Genomic DNA, 19178 nt, shown 5'->3' with positions numbered 1-19178 from the left:
CATTTAGAGCATGACCACAAACACCAAAGTAACAAACATGTTTTGTCTTGTACTGGCCTCTATAATTTGGTCAATTTAAAAAAAAAAAAAAAATGGAGGGAATGTGCTGCGAAAGTGCAAGTTATTTTCCAACCAATTGGCTCTGCTCGTCCCCGCGCTGCCCTGACGCCCCTCCTGGAGATGTACGGCCGCTCGTTCGCCATTCGTTTCCCCTGGAGCGGAGTAGGAGCGCCACGTAAACGGGCCTATTCAAAGCTGTCCATGCAACGACCCACTGGGTCGAACCCAAGTCCGGTGTTCCTCCGCACCCTCCCAAACCAGCCACCTGTCGTCAGGCCTTCCGGTGTGCATCGTAAAGTAGCACCGAGGCGTCACGCCTTCGCCGAGTATCTAGAACATAATCAGTCAGCTACCAAGAGGTGCCCTCCAGCATTCATCGATCCCGGTGCGGTGGGTAAACCAGCAAATAGTGCCATTGCTTCACACCTTAACATGGGTTCAAATCCCACCTCCTGCTATAGTGCCCCTTAATCAAAGTACAGTATTAGTATGTTAGAAACTATAAATAGGCAAACCACGGTAAGTAGCTTTGGGTACAAACCCAACAACGTTGTCCTGGACAGAGGTATCAGATGAATAGTCCAAAAAAACAAAAAATTGCTGCAGATCTGAAACATAAAGGTATGTAAAATAAGTTAAACAAAAGAGCAGAATCCTTCCAGACATTTGAACTTCCATCTTTATTTCTAACCGCGGTACACAGGATCATTTTCTCAATGTTCAGTCACGTGAAATGAAAAGATTCAGTGTCTGTTCTGCAGCGGTTTAATTTAAAAGGGGAACGGGGAACGTCTCAAGGGTAAGAAAATCAACTTAGTCATTCTGATCAATAGCCACAGGAAAACCAGCCTTCTTACAATTACGTGAACATTCTTCTCGCAGGTACCGCTTTCATAACACGGAGACCATCTTTACATGTTTTTTTTCCCGTCCTTATGTTCCGAATGAAAGAAGGATCCTCTGCTCAGCACTAATTACGCCCTTTTATCATTTCCTTTCCTTTACAATTCTAATTTGTCCCTTTTTGTGCCGAGTTTCAACCGGCTGTTTCGCGGCGGTTTTAATACCGCGCTATTTGTAACTCGTTCTCCGCGTCTCGCTTTCCCATTTAAAAGAGAGGCGCGTTATATTACCTCGCTGTTCATTATGTGAACAATTCGCAAATTAAAGTCTCACTTTATTTCCGTGTAAGAATGAGGGGAGGTGTTGAAATTTACGTGCTGCGGTGTTAGCCTTTGCAGGCCTTTTCCGCGTCTGGGTCCTTTGACCTTTGACCTCTGTAATAACCCCCTTCGGCTGTCGCTCTTCTGGATCGCCCTAGATAGGTGGGTGCCGCAGAAAGAGCAAAGGTCGAAGGTCTCAGCTCATGGACGATGCACTTAATAGCTGCACTTAGTGGCAGGAAACACGGCGATAAAGGAGTGCAAGTTTTCTTGGGTTTTTGCAATCGCCCTATTTCTCATCTTGTCTTTCCAAAATGTATTTTATTTATATTTCTTCGTTTAGCTATTTAAAATTATTTACTCAGCTGGGTAACTTTTACCGGAGCACTTCAGGGTAAGATCGTTGCTCAATGGTACTACAGCTGGAGGGGGGATTCAACCCTACAATCTCTGAATCCCAAGGCAGCAGTTCTAACCTCTACACTATCAGCTCTCCGTCGATGAGTTTCCTCCAAAGCTACTTCTAATGTGAGGTTTGTACAATAGGCTATTTACAATGATTTACACATTACAGTAGGGTAATTTGTACTGTATTAGTTCAGGGTAAGTACCTGTGGGTTGGGAGTGGGATTAAAAGCTGTCTTTCAGTTACAAAGTAATGGCTCTAACCGGTACGCCCCCTGCTGCCTGCATGTAACGTGAGCAACATCTCATGACAATAACTGACAGAAATGAGAAGCACTTTGAGAAAGTCGTGTTAAACCTCTCAGCGAAGCCCCGCTAACGCTCATTACATTTCCCAGAGAATATGAGCTGAGACTAATAGGAAAAACCAGAGGCACCCGCACACAAAAAACATCCCTGAAGAATCCATGCTTTGTGTGGCATTCAGATGAAGATTAAATAAATTTGCCTAAAAAGCAGAAATCTACACTTGAGAAGGGCAGCAGCTTCCATCAGCGCTGAAACGGCGGCAGAGTTGGGCGACGTGTGTTTCCCCAAGACTCGCCGTGCCAGTCGACACCCCTAGAAACACGATGTGACCACATCTTACGAAGGAACCCCGATGGCACTCGGGTGCTTTTACCATACTGGTGTGAAACGTGGTGCAGCAGTTTGCGATAACCCTCTGCACCCAAAAGGTTATCGGTTCAAATCCCACTCCCCTCGCTGCTTGGACCACTTGAAACATAGCAGTTACAGCTGTTTTCGCACAATGAAAGGAGTCGGCTTTGAATCCTGCCTCTGGCTGTAGTACCCCAAGCAACAGTACTTACCCTGAATGGATACAGAAAAAAACTACCCTGTTGTATAAATGGGTAAATCAATGTAAGGAGCACAGTATAGAAGTCTTATAAGTTGCTTTTGAGAAAAGCATCAGCTAGGGTTCGAAGTTTGTCATTCAGCAGCTTTAGGAATATACATGAACAAATAATAAGAATTATAATAAGGGCAACAAAACTAATAATAGGGTCTGGGGTTCGAGTCCAGCCTGGGGTACCCTATGATGGACTAGCATCCCCTCCTGGGTGTGTCCCCTCCCCCTACGGCCCCGCACCCTATGTTGCCGAGTTAGGCTTCGGTTCACCGCGACGCCGCGCGGGACAAGCGGTTGTTGATGGATGGATGGACAATAATAATAATAATAATAATAATAAGAAACAGAACGGAAAAGGACAGATACTGGGAGGTCCCGTCTCGGTCCGAACTGGAAGGACGTTCTCGCCTTCGGCTCCGACCGCGGCGAGACGCGAGGCCTTCCTCTTCACGGCGGTCAGCCGTCCTTCTCCTTGTCCCGAATGCGGCGTTTAAAGGTTTAAACCGGAGATTTGGGCCGCGCCGCGTTGCGGGCAATTACAGGCAAGTACCTCGGCTGCGAGCGGAGAGGCCATTCAAATGGGCTCCCTTTAATCCTAATTGGTTTCTGCAGTGTAACTCACCCTCGCAGAATTACACACCACATCTCCTCGCAAAGCGCTCCAACCCCGAGCCGAAAAAAAAGCAGCGGCCCCGCCGCCGCCGCGCAGGCTCGGCCGCAGCCTGTCATTACGGAGCCTATTTTGTTCTGCGCAGGAAACTAGTATAAAGCATATATTTGGAAATTTGCGGATTTAGCGGATCCTGTTACTTTCCCGCAAACCGTCTAAACACAAGGAGGTGAATCCTGGTAAATCTAATGTGACCTTCGGTGGGAGTCACTGGAGGAGCAGCTGTGCCCGCGTGAAGATCGGGCCCCTGGAAGGGGGTGGGGGGTTGGTGGCTCTTCTCCGTCGTCTCGCACCCTCCCGCCGTGAACGCGGGTCACGCGGGGGGCGACAGACGGCAGGAGGCAGAACGCCACGCGGCAACACGTAGGTCACCCGATAAAAGCAGAAGTGCAGAAGCGCTCGGCCCTTCGACACGGGAACTGCGAGACCCCCAAGTCTGCTGCTGTGGGCTCCGCTCGTCACTTCTCAAAGGCAATATTTCGGAAGGGCTACGCTTTACATAATACCAAGAGCTGTGCCGCCGCACGGATACCGGAAAACAGAACCGATCACAGAATTCCTCCATAGTATGGACCAGAAAAGCCAATCGATACCTTCCTCCGACAAGCTGATAAATTAAGTGTCTTCTGAACGAATAAATGAATGATAAAGTGATGGTAGAAATAAGATGCTAAATTTAACTGCAATCAATAACGGGGCAGCAGGTGGTGTCGTGACTCCGAATATTACTTTGCGATCGCAGGACCCGGGTTCAAATCCCACTGCTGCAGTCGCTGAAGGGCTTACTCTGAACTGACACAGTAAAAATTACCCAGCCACGTAAATGGGTAAATCGATGTAAGTAGCTTAGTGCACAGACATTGCGAGCTGCCTGATAAATAGTGGTTAATAATAATAATAATAATAATAACTGAACATTGGGACTGATTGAAATGATGAAAACCATGCTGTCCATCTCCCTTTCTGAAGAACACCTGCGGATACGATCCGTGGAAAGAGGGCAAGGTGACAGTGTCTTTCCTTCTCCGGCTAATGAAGAGTTGGTCAATGGAGAGATCAGCGAGTCAGATAGAGCGGGACGAACGCGGATCAATCACGCACACACAGGCGCTGCGGCTTTTAACAGATGCCTCCATGTTAAACCATTTATCTCAATGCATCGATACGACCCGCTCAAAACGTCAGCATTGACCCGACAGCGGAGCCGACGCTCTGTCCTCTGGGCCCGTGGCTAAAAGGGTGTACAGTCGTGGTAAAAAAATGAGAGCCACAGCTGCACTTTCCCTGCTGCTTTTCAGTCCGCGGTCCTGGATTTAATCCCCCTCAATCGAGGTCCTTACCCTGTTACAGTATGAATAGCCCTACTATATAAGTAGATAAATTACTGCAAAGTTGATTATATAACCCCCAATGTTGTCTTGGACACAGGCATCAAATTATGGTTAATAATACAGAAAATTGCGGTTAATAATGCATCCTTTCTGTATCTCAGCTTTGGAGTGAGAACTTGAGTGATCATACCTCCCCTCAGCCTCAGTCTTATCTTTCGGGCTGCATGAAGTGTAGTGTTTGGGCTGCTACAATAAGTAATAATATGAAGGTCCCAGGTTCGAGTTCTCCTACTGTAGTACCCTTAATAAAGGTACCTTCACAAAGGTACGGCTGATACAGTGAGAAACAGTTGCGGTATAAATAAGCAAATCATTTTAAAGTTTATTTCCTGGCATTTTAAGTCCTCTCTGACAAAGTAAGCAAGTTATTATTATTATTGTTATTATTATTATTAATGATGATGATAATGATGATGACGGTAAACTCCCATTACGGCAGTGCAATGAATGTGATCAGTGTAAAATACTGTACACTTATGAAAATAGCTGGTAATACTGTAACAACGGACTGGCAGTCACCTTGTAATAATGGCGTGGCGGGGGCCGTACGTTGGGGCTACACTGCGGACGAAAGCGCCGAGACAGGCTGCCACTTCTTTATGAATGCAGCACTAAAATGGGAGAATTATCACTTCATCTCCCTCGGCAGCAGTCCCCACCGAACTTATTACACTTTCACAATATTCATGAGAAACTGCACATTTTCGGGGCATTACGACAAAAATGTTATTGTCAGCACGTAGGCAGCGGCGGAGCGGCGCCCGGCCGGCCCGGTTCAGCGCGTTTTTAACCTCGCTTTCGGAATGGCGGCAGGGACGCGGTAGAAGGGCGATGGCTGACCCGACGGTCGAGATGTGGGCGTCGACCCGCTGTCTGGGCAGAGCTCTTTATTACGGACGGGCCGACGAGCAACTCTGCCTTGTCTGATGTGAGCTGACAACATACTATTCTCAGGGGAGACCCAAGACACATTCAGACACACACGCACACAAAACGGGTCGGCTGGAGCCGATACCTCACTCGCCAGGGAAAGACGCACAAGGAGCATTTCGCAGCCTTCAACAGCAACGGTCGAACCCATGACATTATAACAACGTCATCCCGGCCCACCGTTAACCAGAAAGTAATTCGTTCTTCGAACCTCGACCTTCGGCAAACAAGGCCGATTTAACGTAACTCAAGCGCAGCAGGGCAACAACAGATGCACTTGTTGACGACATGAGTTCAGTGCACTCATCTCTTGGCCTTTCCTCTTTTCAGGAGGGTCCTCCGTTCCACCGGTGCTGGGATTTTTGCTGCAAAGCCTGTACTCCTTTGGTAAAAGAAGACAAAACAGCCGGAGCCGAATTGCCCCGAACAGCCGAATCGCCTCGTTCCTTTTTTCTCGAATTCGTGTTCACCTTTTTTTCCCAAGGAAGGTGACATTGAGATTAAACGTTCTGACTTCCAAGTGCTTCCTGTTTATGCATTAGGGGAGGCAGGGTGCCGCATTAAGAGCCTGTGCGACTTGCGGAGCATCTGAAGGGGAAGCCGCCATCAAAAAGCTCCTTTTAACGCGCCCGGAAAGCCAGCCAAACGGTTACAGCGGGGAGGTTTTGTTTTGCAAGACACTGGAAAACAGCAGGTTTTCTGAAGGGGGGGGGGGGGGGGGGGGGGTCACTGGAGCGCAGGGAGGCGTTGGCCATCTTTCGCATCGACAACGTCACATTTCCCACATCAGCTTCATTCCAGGAGGAACATCAGAGGCGCGCTCATCATTCTGCGTGTGTAAAAAGAAACCCAACCAACCTACGTCGCGGAGATAAGCAAAACAGGGCTAAGGTCGCTCGTCACGGGAGCGAACGATGACGTTTTGCCAGCAAAACGCTACAGCGGCACAGGTGTGAGAATTGAATCTCACAATGAAATGCCTGTTACACCACAATAATTTCTTATTATTAATATCGTCCAGCCATCCACCTGTTATTAATAGCCGCTTTCCCAGTGCAGGGTTGTGGAAGTCCAGAGTCTATCCCAGAAGCAGTAAATTGCAGGGCAATCCCACTCATAATATTTACATTGATTTATTAAGCAGACGCTTTTCTCCAAATCAACTTCCAGTGAACTCTACATAGCGTTACCAACCCACACACCTTATTTACCGCGGTGACTTACGCTGCTAGATACACTACTTACACTGGGTCACTCATCCATACACCAGTGGAACACACACACTCTCTCTGTCGCTCACACACTGCCAGTGAACCTGAATGGCATGTCTTTGAACTGTGAGGGGAAATCCACGCAGACATGGGGAAAACATGCAAACTCCACTGAGCGGGTATCGAACCTACGTCCTCTCGCACCACCCAGATGTTGTGAGACAGCAATGCTACTCACTGTCCCACCATGTCACCCTTAATATTAATCAGAAACAAACAAATGATTAGTTTTACCTCAACTGGCTGAAGGAAGAAATGTAACTCAGATTTCAGAGTTCAGTGCGGTACGCTCCGTAGGGCTTCTTGCGGACGGAGCCGAGCGACTCCCGCTGCACCGCAGCGTCTCCGCGACAGCCAGCGGAGGTTGAGGTATGACTCCCATTTAATTCCACTGGCCCGTGCACACTTTGCCATCAGGTAAACCAACACCCGTGTTTCCTGAAGCCGGTTCAGCCGCAACGGCGACAACGGTTTTTGGGTCATAACTGTGTTCAACATTTCATCGTAGCCCATTTGATTTATGGGAACGACCAGCTCACAGCTAACAAGAGTCATAAATTACGAACATCCCTTGACTGTAGCTGCTGGATGGGGAGACGGCACGGGGCGCCTCCCATCACTTACAGGGAGAACTTCAGTGGCGGGGTGCTACATGTTTTGTAAAATCATACAGATTATTGAAGGCCACCCCCACTTACAATTTCCTTGCATTGCAGCAGATGGTTGCAGGTCCGAGATGAAGAAAGCATGTTCCTAACCCAAGTAGCATGGGAGGCGTCTTCAGTCAGGTTGACAAGGTAGCCTCAGTCCACAATACGGACCAAGCGAGGCGACGCGAACCATTATTACCTCGATCACAGTAGCTCTTATCCATCTAGAGACATCACCCCCAACCACTGAAACATGACTGCCTTGCATAGAAAATGCTCCGTTTCCCTTCTGCTGGATGCATCATGACTCAGAGTCAGCAGGAGGAAGATATAATTAACACAACTTTTCCTACTTTATAGGAGTGGGAGGTGGGCAGACATAAAGGAGCTTATTTCAAAAGTTAACTGCAGTGCAACAACTCTGCATTATGAGAATTTTTAGAGCTTCTTCACTGCCCGGAACGTGTCGATGAAGCAAATCAGAAATGCACGAGACCCAGGGGTCTAGGTTGGCCACGTGCGAGCACCAGCGAGCACCGAGAAGGAACACCATGGAGGCACCGACATCCAGAGTTGTACGACATTTTCTGTTCTCCACAGTTGGCATGGGCGTTGCGACACGCCACATCCAACGTGGCTTATCCCCCGAGCAGCGCTCCTCTCTAAACGCAGCTTCTTTTTCTTTATTAGAGCCTCTCACTTGCAGTTAATGGAGCACGCCATTTCGCTTTTAGCCCTCGTCCCCTGGCAAGCTTTTAGCACTGTTTAGAGCTACAGTACGACTCGCTGTAATAGCTCTTCAGGAGCTGGACGCTGACAGCGAGGTTGCGGTGTCGAACAGAAACGTGACTCCGCTTGTGTCCATTCCGCATTGTCGGGGACGTCGTCAGCGGAAAGGTGTCCGAGAGGGTCACCGTCTCCACGCTCATTCCCGACGCCTTAAAATCCCACGCAGGATGAAAAAATCACACTGGCAGGCAATGCACCTCGCAGTCTATCTGAGGGTAATTTCATCATGTCAAGATAATTTACTGTGCCATCTGATACACTGTTCTAACAGCAACGCTATTTAATAGCTATTTAATTTTTTTTTTTCCCCGTCTAAGGATCTTTTTACATTCTACTCCATTTCCAGCACGAGCTTATGCAGCGTGATGGGTGTGTAATGTGATGCTTTGATCGTGAACTCATCCTCCATTGTCAAGCACCGAATTTCCCCATCGCGATCGCGAGATAAATTCTTTAGCAGGGCTTTGTGGACTGGGACCTGCAGACCGACTTGCATCATGCGAAGAAATGGCAGAGAGTCTCAGCAGAGCGCAACGCAACACAAGCCCTCAAACTCTCCCCCCAGCAGATTAGCAGGAGAGGATGCTGCCGCCAACACGGGAAGCAGAAGTCAAAAGTCTGGGTCAAGGAGGAATGACACGACAACTGCACTAAACGCGAATAAGGAGCCCCGGAGTAGTAATTCAATCTGCCACCCGGCTCTCTCGGAGCAAAACTAAGCTTGTAAATCATAGCTTAAACCTTCTTAAGAACAAATGTCCTTCGGCCCCCGTCCTACAATTAGATTCTTTGTCATCTGTTAGGCAGCGATCCAGCGTATGCAGCTCTTTGGAACTCGTAAGGCAGAGGATGTCCGACTCAAACTGCTCTTTCACAGCCCACTAGCAAAGAACAAGAGAGCTAAATGCATTCAGCGAATGCCGTTGACCTTTTGTTCGTGTAGTAAACACACAGACAAACCAAAATCTAGCTTTAACAGCAACTTCGTCCCAAAAGCGCTTACCTGTTTCTTCATCGATGGAGAACCGCCCCAAGCCACTTCCATCCCGGATGGAATACTGGATGTCTCCATCGCGCCCGGTGTCGTCGTCTTTGGCGGTGACGCGGAGGACGCTCGTTCCGATCCGCGAGTTCTCCTTCACGGAGCTGGTAAGGGCAAAATCGGAGAAGTAGGGGGCGTACAGGTTCTCGTTGACATCCACGACCTCCACCTCCACGAATGAGACGGACGTGAGGGAGACCGGGCGACCCTTGTCCTTGGCACGTACGGTTAGGTTGTAGAACTGCTGCGTCTCGTAATCCAGCTCTTTGGTGAGCCTGATCACGCCGCTGGCTTTGTCCACCTCGAACTTCCCGTTGTAGTCGTTCATAAGCGAGTATCTGACCTGGCCACCAAGTCCCAGGTCTGGATCCTGAATCTCCAGCCAAGCAACAATGGTGCCCACGGGAAGATCCTCCAGGACACGTGCGTTGTAATAGCTAGGAATAAAGGTCGGGGCACAGTCGTTGACATCCTCCAGAGATATCCTCAGAGTAGCCACCGAAAACCTTTGGTTCCCTTTCTCGGCCTTATCGCGAGCCTCAACTTTGAGGGTAAAAGTCGATATAAATTCCCTGTCGAGCTGCCCGGCAACATAAATAATTCCATTTGTGCTGTTAATTCCAAACTGAGTTGTGCTTGTCAGCAGAGTGTAATAAATCTCACCGTTGAGTCCCAAATCCTTATCCGTGGCTTCCACTTGAATCACTTCCGTCCCGATGGCTGTGTTTTCCAGCACCACCGTTCTGTAGCTTTCCTGAAGAAACTGTGGCGTGTTGTCGTTCGCATCCTCCACGAATACGGTCAGCAAGCGCCAGCTGGACTTCTGAGGCAGGCCCAGGTCATAAATGGTGACATTAAGAAGGTACCTGTCGGTCTTCTCGCGGTCCATTGGAAGGAACACAGTTATGAGGCCGGTTACCATATCTATATTAAAACAGCTATCTTTGTTACCATCAGCGATGGAGTAGACAATCTGACCATTGAAGCCGGTGTCACCATCATCCGCTTTCACTTTGAACACACTTGCTCCTACCTTAAGGTCCTCTCGCACTGTTATCTCAGCAGGGAAAGACCTGTCAAACTGAGGAGTTTGTCTGTTGACGGAAAAGAGATCTATGAATCCTTCCTCGATTTTGGGTTTGCTGTTAGCTTTGGCCTTCTTCAGCAGCTTTTCTGCCAGCTTTTGCGCCACCCTCGTTTCTTTACAGTTGAAGCTCTTAGAAGGTGCCTTTGTGTGGACAACAGAAATGTTAACAAACATGGAGTCTGAGAAGTTCTCACCATCTGTGGCAGTTATTTTCAGGCTGAAAACGCCGTTCTTCGGATTGGCAGTTGCGAGAGACCTACGCAAAGTCAGAACCCCAGAGTCGGGGTTAAGATCAAAGAAGCCGCGCTCGTTTCCGGAGAGAATCTTGTACTTCACCAGCTCCAGTTCATCTATGTCTATAGCAGACATGGTGGTGATCACCTCCCCGATGGGAAAATCACGGGAGATCACCCCCTGACAGGCAATTTTCTCAAACAGCGGCTGGTTGTCGTTCACATTCTCCAAGTGGACCGTGACATTGACTTCGTTCTCGCGCCTGTACGGGGAGCCCCAGTCGGAGGCCCTGACAACGAACACGTAACTCTCAGACGACGACTCAAAGTCAAGCTCTGCCGTTGTGCTTATGACACCAGAAAACTGGTTGATTTTGAATGGCAGAGGCTGCAGGCTGGCGATGCTGTACGTTATGTAGCCATTTTCTCCTCTGTCGCCGTCTACGGCGGACACTGTGAGGATGTTCGTCCCGATGGCAATGCTCTCGTTGACGAACACCTCGTAGGAAGGCTGGGTGAACATGGGGGTATTATTATTGGCGTCCTCGATAGTGACACGAACGTTTGCCCTCAGCTTACTGTCTACCTCAACGACTTCAAGCTCAAATACCTCCTGGTTTACACCTGTAAACTGACGAGCTGTGGCGATCACACCAGTCAAGGTGTTCATGTTGAAATATACGGCATCTGCCGTTGGACTCAGAACGTACTCCGCATCATCAGGTTCTGGGAAAATTTTCACAGCCTCGACTATGGTGCCAGGGGGAGAAATCTCACTGAGCTTAATTTCATACATTGCCTTTTCGAACTTCACCTCTACGGGCTGGGGTCTTTTCACCAACACATGTACTATCTTGACTGCTGAGAACTTCTGAGGGGAACCCCTATCTTTGGCCTGGAGAGTGAGATTGCACCCATAAGGGAAATTATCCCAGTCTATGGGTTCTGACGCTTTGAGCTGATATTCATTGCCTTCAGGGGACCTATCCAGAATAAACTGTTCCAAAGGATCCCCTGCCACAATAGACACAGACTCTATATCACCGTTCAGTCCCTCATCCAGGTCCTCGACAGTGACCACCGCATAGACGGGATCTTTATCCAGAAAGGATGGCACATGGGTGACCACGTTTAGCACTGGCGCGTGCTCGTTGATGCGCTCCACATGGATGAAGAGTTTGGCGGTGCTGCTCACGCCATTGTTACCATAGAGTTTCATTCCCCGGTCCACGGCCAGGATCTCCAGGTCATACCTGCTCTGGTCTTCCGTGTTCAGCTTTCCGCTGAGGGAGATCACCCCGCTCGTGGGGTGGACAGCAAAGAGCTCCACTTTTTCTTTGAAGAAGTAGTAGAACTCCCCATTGGAGCCGATGTCCGCATCGGTGGCTGTGACCTGGGCGATGCTGGTCCTCAGAGGCGTGCTCTCGGGAATGGTCACGGAGTACGTGGTGGGCGAAAACAAAGGCCTGAGGTCGTTCATGTCCAGAACTTGTATATTCACTTTCGTCCACGTCTCCAGGGAGTCGCCCTTCACGGACGCCTTCACAGTAAGCAGGTAGCTATCCTGTATCTCTCGGTTCAAGATGGCCGAGTTCCCGCCTTTAGTCCTAATGCGCAAGAAGCAGAAGTCTCCCAGGACAAACTCCTCTGCTTTGAAAAAGCCCTCCTCGTCCCCCGAGGTAATCCTGTACTTGATGTCCCACGAGCGGTGCATGAGCGTAATCCCCATTTTCACCTTGCTCGTGGCGTAGGTGCGCGCCGCAGAGTTCTCGTACACAGTGGCATTGTAGAGGGGGTGTGTGAAGAGGAACCGAGGAAGGGAACCTCCGGGCTCCTGCAGGACTTGGCAGCAGCAGGAGAGGATGCGGAGGAGCAGGAGGGCCAGGCAAAGGAGGAAGGTCTGCATGCCTGCCCGTGGGCCCATCTTCACAGCCATGCCATCATTCCTCCATCCTGAAACAAAGAGAGCGGGAGAGACTGTCACGGAGGGGTTGACAACAGGACAATACAGTGATCCCGCATGGTTTAAAAAACGCACCGCGGGTCGGAACTTGGCCTTTCAACTTGGCGACTGACAAGCCACTAATTATTCATTCAATCAATAAGACGGATCGTGGCGCTGGGTTTGTCACGTAGCCGAGCAACCGGGGGCAGTGAGATCACTTCTGCGGGCCGCTTATAAATGACGCTACAATTGCACGGTGGAGAAAAACCAGAAACTCGCTAGGAAGGAACATGATAATTGTATGGCTGGTGGCTGGAAATGCAAAATGTCACAACAGCAATTTGAGCGCAACAAACGGCTAACATCCCGAAATACTAACGGTTACGACACAACGGGAGTTCAAAGCAGCACGCGGGTACGAGTCCAGCCAAATGCAAACATTCATACGCACATCATCTCGGTCATGTTCAGCACTGGAAATCAAATGTTGCACTTTTTTCCTCTATCTCCAAACAGCGAAGGCAACTCGAAAATAAATGGCCACAAATATGTACGCTTCCCGGAGCCCAGAGAAGCCACGGTACGGTAAATGCCATCTTGGAGAGATAGAGGAAACCCACGACGGTCACCGTACGATGATCCCTTGTTTCCACTGGCAAAGCCTCCCGTGTTTGAGTCCACGTCTAATAACAGCCTGGAGGAGAACAGCGTCCCGCCCCCCTTTAGTAACTGTCCTCAAGCGTCCAAATATAACGTGCTTTTTCATACCCGCAGCTAAATCGGAACCCTACAATAAAACCATGCCTTTTTTCTTTTTTAAAGTCAGTTTCAATTACAGTTAGAACAATGCCGAGAGCACTTCACCATGTTCGAAGTAGTGTATTTCACAATAAATTCCATGAGTAATGCATTTTTTCTCTTCAAAAATGATTACGTTCCGAATACATGATACTTTCCCCATTGTGTTCCATGCATATGTGAAGGACCGCGCACTTTCGACATGAAAATGAACGAACGTTTACGACGGGCTCGTAACTGAAGTGTGAAGTGGACAGACACTGAGAGCAGAGAATGTCTCCTTCCAGGTGAAGAAAAAAAAAAAAAAAAAACACTACTGGTATTATTGTCTGGCATAGAAAAACACATTAATAACTCTGCATTAGACAGCAAATGCAAATAACAAAGGGAGCAAGTAATTTGGTTTTAATGAGAATTTACTACTTGGCTTGTTTCCTTGGTTCGGCTGTACTGGTACTAATTAGCCCAATTAGCCGATGGGCATATTAAATGATATTTTCGCCGGTTCGTGATGTCATCCATCCGCAGTTTCTCTGCCCTTGCAAGCAGGAGCACAGAGATGAGGGTCTACGGTGGTGTCTGGGTTTTACTCTAAGCAGTGCGAGGAACCCGCAGTCGTATCAAAAAGGCATCTGTTAGAGGGTCTTAACTTCGGAAATGAAGTGTCGTCCCTTGGTCTCGCGATCCTGCGGCAGCCCGAATAAACACTCTCTTCACGCATAGGGGTCCGCTGGACAAACACGGGAGACTAATGAAGTCCGTCTCCTGCCTATCTCACGCTCCTCTAGGCCCTGGTTTGTATGCCGCTCACAGACGCAAAGGTCTGGAGAACATCCCCCCGGGAGAAAAAATTGCTTTAAAAATGATGGCGAGTTCAAAAGATCCTTCACGCCGAGTTATGCGAAGGAAGAACGTTCTCCATAATACATGAGTTGTAACTTTATGACGGACGCTGATGTCCGGACGGCGCTTGGCCAGAGCTGCCGTCCGCCTGCTGCACCCGTACCGTGTTGAAGATGCGCATTTTTGGCTCGGCTTTGGATTCACCTGGCGGAGCCAAAGCACTGCCTGACTCTTCTCTCTCTCTCTCTCACACACACACACACACACACACACACACACACACACACACACACACACACACATACAAGGCTTTGGGTGCTGTCTTCTTCCTCAGCTTTGAGCCTCCCCCTGCTGCAAACGATCAAACTTCCACCAGTGAGGAGACACCCCCTAATGGGGGTGGACTGACTTGGCTACCATAGGATGTGGACCTTGCCTGGTGTCCAACTTCGCCGGACGGTCACTGTGATCCAGTCCTTGGCTGGATGATTCTCAGGCCTGCATCTCCGCAGCACCAGTCCACGCCTGTCTCCTGTGTGTCTGGACACGTGCTGCATGCCTGCACCCCTGAGGGTGGAAACCACAGAAATGAGTCTCCGAGGAGCCCATCTGAAAGGCAAACCCCTTCACAGGGTCTGGAGCCCACATCACGGCGCTATACGCACGTGCGACTTCTGGGGCCACAGCACCACATTGAGTGTCTGATGTTCATTCCACGGACGCCCGTGTTGTGTCTAAAGCATGTCACTCAGCATTAAACTCCAACAAGTTTGCCTCCGGATATTACTTACATTATTTTGCGTATCTCTACAAAAAAAAAATCCTTGCCGACGTTGCATCAGCGTGGACTTTTCTCGCAGCCTCGGTGGAGAGAACAGAATTCTTCCGACAAGCTTCTCAACGCAACGCCAGGGACCCTAGTTCGGTGTCCTCGAGCGATAACTGACTGACACCTTTCTGCTCGAGTGCTAATAGTGCCGAGTTTGTCTTTTTTTCACATTTACATTTATCTGATGCTTTCCTCCAAAGCGACTTGACAGTTTTAAGGTTACGATTATTTACCCATTTACACAGCAGGGTAACTTTACTGGAAAAATTTAGGGTAAGTACCTTGCTCAAGAGTACTAAAGCCGCAGGTGGGGCTCAAACTTGCAACATTTAGAGGCAAAGGCAAAGGCAAAAGCTCGAACCACTACGCGACCAGCTGTATGAATGAGTAAATAACCACAAGCGGCTTCATTTTGTAAGTCACATTACCATAGTGTCACATAAATGAATAAATGTAAATGTAACACTAGGGTTGGATTAGAGATTATGACTGTAAAAATATTTACGCTATTAGGCTAGTGTAAAAAGCCTAACACTGAAACTCGCTTTGGAGAAAAGCATCAACCAGATGAATAACTGTATATATAAACAGAGATACCATCTCACCTGGCCTGTCAAGTGTCACAAAAGCACTAATTCAAGAATAATCTAAAACCCGTATGAATCGAACCCCTGAGGAGCACCCCAGCCATATCTACAGGGTGTGACGGGTGGGAAGTTTACCGTATCATTTCCCCTAGTCACACTTAAGACTCAAAGAATGAGGTAATTACCACAGTGTCCCTGAAAGGACCCTGCTTGGAGCTTAAACGCTTTAAAGGTGCAAACGGAAACACCTCCATAAGCACTGTACAAGACACGCTAATGAAAGGTGTCGGAGCCCAAAATTAACGCACGGCCCTCGACGGCCCCCAGGGGGACCGCCGTTAAAGTGGCCTAATGAGTTACGTTTGATAAGGTAATACAGCGCTTTCCGCGCAAAAACGGCACCTTTCATCGGCGAGGAACTGCGGGGTCAAAATGTCACGCATATTTTAAAAGAGTCATCGCGGCGAAATTAAAAGAGCGCCTGAACGGAAAACCCCGAGAGAACGCCGTTTCACCGCAAACGCTTTTAATTCGGCGATGTGTGCCGGAGGTTACGCAGAAAGTGACAAACGTGTAATTGTTACATTTGCTGCGCATTAAGAGTCGACGTGCTTTCGCAATTCATGTTTCGTAGGGTATTTAGGAATCCGGTAGGTAAAGCACGAAGGTTCTCGGTTCTGGCTCCGATGTGGTGGAACGACCTCCCCCTCTCACTCAGAACTGCTGAATCTCTGTCCACGTTTAAAAAGGATCTGAAAACTCACCTCTTCCAGACTCACTTCGCCCATCATCTCTTAAGCTCATGTAAGGTGTAAATGTTCATGCACCATACATTTAAGATCATCCCCGGATCGATCCTTTACACAGCTACTCCTGTAATGTAACGTAAATGTTTATATGTATCTCAAAAAAAAGCTACTAGGAATGTGATCGGGAATCATCAGTATTTTGAGTTTCATGCAGCTACTCGTGTGATGAACGTTGGTTCATACGGTGGAAAGAAACAAACTAACTGCACTTAAGAATCACGCGTCTGGATCTAAGTGTCTCTTCCTGCTCATGTAACGAACACATTGTATTTTCTATGAGATGTTCATCGCTTTGGGGAACAGCGTCTGATAAATGAATACTGTACGTGCAAACGTAAAGTTGTGAAAGAACAATGAGCAGCTGGATGCACTGATGTTAAGGCCGTTCCTTCCTCCTGCTGTAGTTCTCATGACCAAAGTAACATTAAGTGATGCAGCAAAAAATCACCCACCTGCATATATGGGCAAATAATTGCAAAGGTGGTGCAACATTGCAAGGCGCCTTGCGCAGAGGTATCGCTCGGAGCAAAACAAATGCACACGGTGAATTCGTCACGTCTGTATTTTCTGCAGAAAAGAAAGTGCTACAAGTTAGAGCACGGCTACAAATTAAGATTTATGCTTTTTTTTTTTTTTTCCAAAGCCAGCACATTCCAGACCATTACTGTGTATCCGAAAGCCCACGAGGGCTTCGCAGACGTCGGGTAACAGCTGACGTCCAGACAAAGCAAAGCGGACAAATAAAACGTCTGAGACAAGAGGACGCGCGTGTCCTTGGGAAGTCCTGCCAGAGACGGCACTCCCTGACCCTTCTGTCTTTGGGCTACAGTTCCCACCCGGGTTTCTACCCCACCCCCCACCGTTCTGGCGCGGCTGAGGACACAACGCGAGTCACGCTGGGAAGTCCTGTTCCCGATAAGAGCCAACAAAACGATCTTCTTCGTCCGCGAGGAGACCGATACAAAGAGCAGGAGGCGACGGAAGGAGGAACAGCAGAGCATCGCATATTTTCAACAACATACTACGGTAATGTGTGGACCACCAGGTGGAGCAGTGGCCAGAGCTGCTGCAAATTACTGCGAGAACAAATCAACACTAATTTGCATAACCCGAATGCGTTTCGGCAAGTTGTCTTCATCAGCGTGAACATGCCAGCTGAGGCCAGTAATAAAATGGTCACCACAATAAAAAAAGGTATTTCGGGTAATATGAGGATTATGAGTGCAATAATAACACTCAAAATAAGGGAAAGACAATGAAAAACTGAATATCCATTGATGAAACACTGGCTAAAGGGAGCGCAATTGATTAATAGCCGGATCACAAAAAACGTTGCAAAGACAGATGTTCGCTGAGCCCATTTGGTCGTAATAAAATGATAATCATACCATGATTGTGCTACGATTACCATACCGTTCATAATGGGGAAGGGGAGGGCGATTCCTGGTTTTACACTCTTTTTCAAACACCATTTCAGCACCAGCTTCGTCGTTCCTCCTCCTTGGGGTGTCTGGGCGTATTGGGGAGGATCAGGCAGGGCAAGTGAGGGTGTCAGTCACAGGCGTATCCGCGTTCCCCTCCGTCACAGTCAGTCGCCGTCAACACATTCGAGGACCGCGTTCCTACGGAGCTCGCCGTGTAACAGCCGGGCTCCGTGTGCGTCTCGGCGCTGGCAAAACCAGGCCTGCCAGAAAGACCGGACAGCTGAGGGATGTACCTGCTGATCATCTCCAAAGGTGGACAATGACTTGCACCTGCTGCACGGCAGCCCGAGAACAAGGAAACCCTTGGCAACACACTGGTCCGTTTGCGGAGGGGGCCACTTGAGGTCATTCCAGCCAATGCTCATGAAGCTCTAGTGTGGTAAAAGGTGGTACTGAGCTGTCAGTGGTACTTATTACATTATTTGTATCCAGTGATTATTCTTGCATCATCCATCCATCCGGACACACCAGCGCTATCACAACATCAGAGCGATAGACGCAGAAAAATGGGGTAAATTTGGCCAATTTTACACTGGTTTCTGAGCAGGTGAAGCGACACAAAGAACAACTCAAGGAATCAGAGGCGTCCGACACCCTGAAAATCTTCCCCGCCATCTCCTCCACCTGACGGTGTCTTTTCCCAGGCTGCCCCGAAGGCCCCTCCCCCACTGAGGTCACCCCAGCCCCTCCCCCAAGGTTGTTCCCCTACACCGCTGTACCGTCTCCAGATCAGCCCTCATTATCATGCTAATGCGGGTTCAAAAGCCCTGGTGCCCCCCCCCCCCCCCCCCCCGAGCCCCTAGCCCCGCCAAACCATTTCGAACCTAACATCCAACTTTCGTCACTTAGCGCAGCCTTTGGCCGAGCCGCATGCCTCGCATCGCTCGTACTCTCCTTCGCCAACTCTCCCACCGCAGCGACGAAACATGTTTAGTCAGTCCTGTTTGAAATGCACAGCGCGCATTTTTTCTGAGAATATTATGGAAATGTACACACAGCTGTCCGAAGCGGCGCGCGCGCGCACACACCGGAGCCAGCGTGCGCATCGGGAGTGCATATTCATCGAGATGAAAGGGATGATTTTTGAGTTTCTCCTACACCCGCCCACGGCCCGCGTTCACACCAGCGCTCCGGCGTGTGTTTTTATTTTACTTTATTTATTTATTTTACTCGCAGCCCTAAATGACACAAATGCGTTTTTCAGAGCCGTCAGCGACACTCTCCCAGCCCCGCGTGAAAGGCCCGATGCGTCAGAGATAATTAATCCGTTTCGCATGGC

At 48.9% G+C, this 19178-nt stretch overlaps 1 protein-coding gene across 1 annotated transcript in view; it reads right to left on the bottom strand.

Annotated features, from left to right (window-relative positions):
* Positions 1 to 19178, bottom strand: part of fat3a (FAT atypical cadherin 3a) — a 185159-nt gene that overhangs the window by 129578 nt on the left and 36403 nt on the right. The window contains exon 2 of the mRNA XM_029255890.1: positions 9246 to 12557. Coding sequence (XP_029111723.1) covers positions 9246 to 12540 — 3295 coding nt within the window. The 5' untranslated portion in view covers positions 12541 to 12557. The remainder of the gene's footprint in view (positions 1 to 9245; positions 12558 to 19178) is intronic.

This window comes from Scleropages formosus, chromosome 10 (assembly GCF_900964775.1).
Source record: "Scleropages formosus chromosome 10, fSclFor1.1, whole genome shotgun sequence".
Classification (NCBI taxonomy): Eukaryota; Metazoa; Chordata; class Actinopteri; order Osteoglossiformes; family Osteoglossidae; genus Scleropages; species Scleropages formosus.
Note: the sequence above shows the minus strand (reverse complement) of the source record. Positions and strands in the feature narration are given on the sequence as shown.